At 31.1% G+C, this 7,608-nt stretch overlaps 1 protein-coding gene across 1 annotated transcript; it reads left to right on the top strand.

Moving 5' to 3' along the window:
* The first annotated feature begins 4,683 nt into the window (after nt 1-4,683).
* LOC124361006 lies at nt 4,684-5,400 on the top strand. The gene has a single exon (XM_046815044.1). The coding sequence runs from the start codon at nt 4,684-4,686 to the stop codon at nt 5,398-5,400; it is 717 nt and encodes a 238-aa protein (XP_046671000.1).
* The last annotated feature ends 2,208 nt before the right edge of the window (nt 5,401-7,608 follow it).

The raw sequence follows: 7,608 nt of genomic DNA, 5'->3' as shown, positions 1-7,608 counted from the left end.
GCTCAGCGGGGTATTGAGTGGGGATGGCATTAGGTCAGTTTATTTTGCCTTCGTGCAGTCGGTTCTGCAGTATGGTATTCTCGCGTGGGGAGGAGTGTCGTCTGCTGTACTGGAACCACTTCCGGTCACACAAAGAAGTATAATAAGGATCAATTTGAGGAGAAGCCGCAGATATCCTTCTAATCTGTTATATAATGAGTTTCGTGTTTTAAGTGTAAGGCAATTATATATAAAATCTCTTTTACTGCACATACAAAAATACAAAGATTTTATTTTTATAGCGCTTCACCACAACTATACTACCAGAAATAGAATACAGTTTGGATAACAAGACCAAATTGTTCCATAGAAAAATTTAACTCTTTTTACATAGCTCATGTGCTTTATAAAAGTCTACCAGAGCACATATTGGAGGCAGAGGGTGGAAGTGTAGTCGAGTACAAGCGTAGGGTGGGTCGTTGGTTGCTCAGCCTGGGTGATGCTGCTGCAGAGGCACTGATTCGTTCCAGTTACCAATAAATTACGAAGAAGCCTGTTAATAGCAAATTATTTGGGAATTTTTTTTAAGTAGGAATTATTATTGTGGGATGTGGTTTGGTGGTGCTGTTGGATTGTTTCCATCCATTTAATAGTAATGGGTGGTTAAGCGGTGCCTAAACTGTATAGAGATGGGTGTGTGTGTGTGTGTGTGTGTGTGTGTGTGTGTGTGTGTGTGTGTGTGTGTGTGTGTGTGTGTGTGTGTGTGTGTGTGTGTGTGTGTGTGTGTGTGTGTGTGCATATGTATGCGTATCATGTATGTGAGTATATATATATATACAATTTTTACAATATTGTATTTTGTACTACTTAAAAAGATCTTTGGTAAATCTTTATGTTAAACTATAGTACACAATTACAATTACGATTACAATTAAGAACAATTAAGTGCAATTAAGAAAAGACTGATTGATGGACTATTCCCCTTACACAGACCTATAGTCTATATGGGGAATTATTCATTTAAATTATGGAATTATATATGTTATTGTTTTGTGTGTATGAATAAAAAGATTTTGATTTGATTTGATTTTGACTTATAAATATAATTTCAAGAAACATTGAATCACAAAATGTACTTGCTCCGCCGGGAGTCGAACCCGGATCTTGATCGGAACAACAATATAAACGCTAATATTATGGTACCGGAAAAATAAAATTTTTGACCAAAGTAGAATTTTCAGACTTAATTTGTTGATCCCCACAACTAGACAAACGTTTCTATTGCGCTGTAAATGCTGTACAGTAGATGCATATTATTTTCATTGCATGCATAAGCATTCTCTCTGAAGAAGACTTTTTAGATTATGTATGTAAAATTTCTTGAATTAAAAAAATTAGCACAAATAATACATTAAACTGTATTTAAATTACAATGTAAGTTAGTCGAATTTATTGATAAAGTTTCATTTTTAGATAAATGTACGTTTCTTCTTGATCAAGACAATGAGACAAAAGTTACTAAAGCAGATAATATAACTTAGATAGAACTTATAACTTAGGCCAGAAGTAGATTATATTGGCTGCAATTAGACACTTTTTGGCTGAAGAATACTTTTTCTAGAAAGGTTTATACATATATATATATATATATATATATATATATATATATATATATATATATATATATATAATGTTATTAACTCCACTTATAGGGTTATCTATTTATATTAATGTAATGAAAATAACTAAAACCCTTTAAATTTAAACTTTTTATTACATACACGTGTTTCGGTTTTTAACCATCTTCAGTGTACATTAACCTCTAAATAAATAAATAAATAATAAACAATTAGATATACACATGTGGACCTTTTAAACATATGTTAAATTTAAATGACACAGTTATAATTTTCTTATTAGTAATCTGTATTTAATATTTTAATTTTTTCAAAAACTGGATTTGTCTTATTTTTCAGATTACTATTTAAAATGTTATGAGGATCTTTATTATAATTTAGATAAATGTGTAAGCAGAATTACATTGGTATAAAAATGGCAATAACCGAATTTAATTTCAATAAACATTGAATCACAAAAAGTACTTGCTCATTCACTCTATATATATATATATATATATATATATATATATATATATATATATATATATATATATATATATATATATATCAATCATCGCAACAAATTGATACTCGTATATACAATACCATGCTATGTGTTGAGCAGAAACTAACATAATATGACATAATACATAATAATAATAATAATAACATAATAATATGTTTTCTTAGTTTTACTGCCTGTCAAGCTACGATTATATTTTGTATAAAATATCAGTTTCTCTTATACATAACATAGTAGATAACTTAGTTTTATATACTATACACAAAAGAACAATTGAAACATTAAGGTAACAGAGCCGGGCGACGAGGCTTATTACTAACTAATTGGCGATTAGGTCATTTACGCGTTCATCTCACGACCCTCTCTCCATTAAAATATTTTGAATACACAAGGGAATTTTACACAATTAGAGTAAGGGCTTATTCTGTTCTTTGACTACTTAGAAGTGTTAACTATCAAATTAAACAAAATATTATATAAAATCAATATTTTTATTTTCTCATACAGCAGTATAAAGACTTACTTTATATTTTTCATAAGGGAGGGAAATAGGAATCTTGCTTCCACTTCTAAACAGATTTAGACAAAATTTTTAAAACACACTTCATCATTATTGAGTATTACCGTTACATTTTACTCATTTACAACATTTAATTTCCGTGTGTCTAACCGTAAATTTCAAGAACGAACTAACCTATACACTTATATTTTGTACAAATCTTGATGTTTTACATAACACTTCACTTCTATATATGCATTTTCGATTCGATGATTATTCAAGTCACTTTTCAAAAAAATTTTTTTTAGTGGACAACTGTCCTAACCAAAAGTTTTTCTCACATCATATTTTTCTTATCTTGACAGACTTAAAAGCAACTGTCAGATATATAAATGTAAATGGTAAATTAACGTCAACTAAGCATAGATATATATTTAAATACTCGATTTTCAGTTTCTTTCGCTCACTGTTTAATTATGATACATCTTTGTTTACATTGATTTTTAAGTAAAAACTTGTTCGGCTATTCGTCATCCTTCAGCGGTACAAAATATCCGTAATAATACGTGTCAAGATCTGCAATTATATCTTCCTCAAATAGAAGACTAAGCTATACAAAATTATTGTATGCCCAATTTCCCATTATTATTATTAATTGAAGATGCACTCTATTTATCTAATAATGCAGGACGAATTGTTCGGTTTCAAGTTTTGCATTAATAACTAAAAAGACTACAAAAACATTTTTTCTACTTTAAAATTAACATGCACTCTCTAAACAAAACTAGTCAGGATCTAGGCTGAACATAAAATGTCAAGACAAAATAATAAAATCTTTTATGAAATTGCATAAGATGTACACATGATACCAACACTTCACTTGGAACAATAGAAGACAAAGACAAGACTGAATGTAAAAAAGAATGTATTTCCACGTTTGTAATTTAATTCCCATGTCTCTATTTCCCTTTCCTTAATATTACAACAAATGATATTTCATATTTCAGTTACATAAGATAAGTTTCATTTTTAAAATAATGATTAAAATAATTAATAATAATAATAATTATCATTAATAATAATAATAATTATTATAATAATAATTAATAATAATTTGATTTAATGATGTAAATAGAATTATAAATATATGAATATAAAAATCTATGTAGATCAGAGAAAGTGCAGAGGCTATAAGACATTTGTGTAATGTATGTTACCCTCTCTACTGGTGGTGAAGTTTATTAGCGTTAACAGCATCTAAGGCTGACTAATTATGGAGTTACCTTGATAATATTATACATCCTCTACATTTAAATTATTACAAACAAATATGTAATGTCGTGTATAATCTTACACTGTTCATCTTCAACAATTCTTTAGATAAATATCTTAAGTTTGTAACAAATCATTCCAATCTCTGAATTAAAACAATTTTGAACAACTAAACACAGGCCTGTAAACGTGTTCATTTTAACTGTCATCACCATTCACAAAGTGTTTACCATATTAGTCTAAAGTTATCTAATGGGAAACATAACTAAATCACTCTTTTCATAAATTATAGTTGGTCATAGGTAGTCAAATATCAACAATGAAACATGTTTAAAGTGTAAAAAAAATTTTTTTGTCAGGTAAATTTTTATTATGAAACATAAAGATTATCATAATTTTTCAAAACTATAAAGTATTCCGGTAAACTTATGTAATCTTTCTATTTTTATAATCATTCCTGGACTCAACGACATAATTAGCCAAGTTGGTCATGCCTTTGTTGAGATTACCTCTTACCAACATGCTTAGATATTATTTTGTATTTATAAGATACATTTTACATTATTTAAAGGGCTATAGTTGGTAATTATTCAGTAAATTTTAGGCGAAACAGTACAAGAGCACTTTAGAGTAATCAGTCAGTAGCTATAGCAGTTTATATAAAACAGGACTAAAGAGTTGATTTTGAATGGAAACTCTAGCAGGGAATTAACCCTGCTGTTTCCGCCTTGGACGTGGCTCAACTTCAAGATGACATTAATAGGGTCGATCGCTGGTGTAGTCTTAACAAAATGTCGCTGAATCTGAGCAAATGTGTTTGCATCCCATTTTATCGCATTTCAAAACCTATATTGCATGATTACTCTGTCAGAGGTGTGCCACTATCCGGAACATCGGAGGTGAGGGATCTTGGAGTGTTCTTTACTTCTTCCCTAAGCTGGGAGCCCCATGTCCAACATATATGCAATAGCGCTCTTCAAGTCCTTGGCTTCCTCTTCCGAGCTTCTAAGTCATTTACTGATCTAAACGTTCTCAAACTCTTGTACTGCTGCCTGGTGAGACCGCACTTAGAATACAACAGTGTTGTTTGGTCTCCTCACCAGCAGTATATAAAAGACAACATAGAGAAGATCCAAAGACGTTTTCTGAGGTTGGTTGGTGTTAGACTAGGATTCCGATATCTGGATGTTCCTGTGCAAGAAGTCTCACGGCTCCTAAACCTACCCTCCATGGAATCAAGGCGTGTCAGTCAGGACTTACTTTTCTTATACAAGCTGGTCAGAGGAGAGTTGGACTGCCCTGATTTGCTGGAAAGAATAAACTTCAGGGTACCTTCTGGCACGAGGTCAAGGGCACTTTTTGCGAAAACCTCAACTAATACCTTATATGCAGCCAATAGCTCACTGTTTCGAGTCCAGCGCCTGGGCAACACACTTCCTGATCACCTAGACTTCTTCCATACCCCGCCCTCGTCATTCAGATCAGCTGTTCGAAGCCTCCAATCGTGACACGTGACCACCTTTGGCTTGTGCAGTGATGTGCTCTTGAGTGGTGCCTTTAGAGGGCCACTACAACCAGTGCAAGTGGTTTTGTTATGCATGGCTTGATCAAGGTTGCTTCCGTATTAATTAACTTGTTACATTTCATGCCTAGTATTGTTAGCAGGCTATTGTTACTGATTATTCTTTGTTGTTATCGCTAGTGTCATAGTTTATCTCTTGTTTGTGTCATTGTTATCGCTTTAACCACACATTATTCATTTTTGCATATTTTTATTAGCTTGTTGTTATTGCAGTTTATTGTTGTGTTTATTGATTGTTGTTGCTTTCTGTTGCACCGTTGTTTGTTATTACTTCTAGCTTATTGTTACGTTTGACTAGTCGGCATTTATTAGTCGTTAAGTCAGCATCTTGTCTTAATCTTTGCCATTGTACTCTTCACGTTGTTGTCTCCATTATTTAGAAAATATTTTGTTTTGTTTTTGCAATTGTACAATTTAATATTTCTTGTATATCTCTTGTACACCGTCTCAACATTCTGCTACTTTGCTTACTATATATTTATAATGTCCTGTATTTAACTATACTGATTGTAAATTGGCTAAGCCGTTGGAAGACAAAATAAAAATAAAATAAAATAAAATAAACCCTACACATGTAATAATATTTAAAACTATACTTTGTTCATCCCACCGCTAGCTCCCTATTCTTCCTCAACTTCAACTTCTTATTTTTGCTGTTTTTATTCTTTCATGTGACAATTATTGTAAACTTAATTTTTTATTTCCTCTTTTATAGTTCTTTTTATATATAAATAGTGTAAGTGTTTTACAGATGAAACATTACATTTACAAATTATAAATATGTGTTTTTGTAAAAAAAATTTAAGTTTTAAAGTATAAAATAAGTTTATATTGTTGGAATATGTGCATTTTTAGTTTTAAAACCCCTTTACAATTTTTGACGTTATATTCTTCAATTCTTTTATGTAGAAAATGGAATTACCGGTTACAACCTGTGCTTTAACTACTAGAAACCTAAACCGTGAGTTTGAGCGCTTACACTATCCCCATATAGTAAAAAAGGGACGTCATCAGACATGAAAAAACAACTCCAATTTGAGAGAGAATCATTACAAGAAATCCCATTGAGGCATTCCCGTCACAACCTGTTCGTATTTGCGTACAATGGCAGTGGAAACTCAAAGTGTGCAATTTCAGACACATTTGATCTAGAAAGATTATTGAGAGAATTGCCAATATCATACTTATGTAGAGCTAGCATTATGTTTAGCCTAAGTAAATTAAAAATTACTACCAACACTATACTTCACATATAAGACTAATCGCAACAATCTTGTTCTTTCTTTTATGTTAAAAATATGTCAATTTGAAACAAATTATAATCATATAAACAGCATATAGAAATATTTCCCTAAATATATTGATTGTGCTTGTATCCTGTACTGAGATATTATGAATAATATTAAATTTGGTTCCTTTATTTTCTAGCCTTTAATCAATAGAATTAGTTTTAATATTAAATAATACGAAAATCGTTAAATAAAAAAAACTTCAAGTTTATACATGTTTAAGTATACAAATGTGGTTATCGACCACAAAGTATGAGTACGGAACGCTGGCAACAGGCTTCACGGAGGTATGTTCAATGCAAAGTGTATCTATAGCGCTTTTCATGACTGGGTAAAAAAACAGTCAATCAAACTAATAAAACATTTTTACATCCTGCGGCATACAAAAGAGAAATTGTGGCAGCCAACTAATTGACAAGCCAATGCACAGTCGAATTAGACGGTTGGATAAACAGCATCGTAGAATTCTTTTTTGTCTATGTAGTAATGGACTTTTCTAATAAAATCATCTTCTTGATAAAGTCGTGTGCTCGCAATATAATGTATTAACATTTTTGTTTTCAAGTTGGTTTTCAAAGACCATAAAATGTTGTATCTATAAAGTGGTAAGGTTTCGCGTGCTAGTATTTCACATGGTAAATTCTGTTTAGATTGGATTTCTTGACATAGAATAAAAAAAAATCTGAGGCCAAGTCACTAAGTGATGATGTTTTATGTGTTGAGGTAATCAATGTACGTGTGTTATTAGGTCACATGTTAATATAATTCTAAGCAGTTAGCTTATCAATTTATTTATTCTGCCATTTTAACTAACACCTTGTGGACGAAACTGTAGGAGCTAGGAG

Source organism: Homalodisca vitripennis, chromosome 4 (genome assembly GCF_021130785.1).
Source record: "Homalodisca vitripennis isolate AUS2020 chromosome 4, UT_GWSS_2.1, whole genome shotgun sequence".
Classification (NCBI taxonomy): domain Eukaryota; kingdom Metazoa; phylum Arthropoda; class Insecta; order Hemiptera; family Cicadellidae; genus Homalodisca; species Homalodisca vitripennis.
The sequence above is the reverse complement of the archived record's forward strand: the minus strand, read 5'-3'. Positions and strand labels throughout refer to the sequence as shown.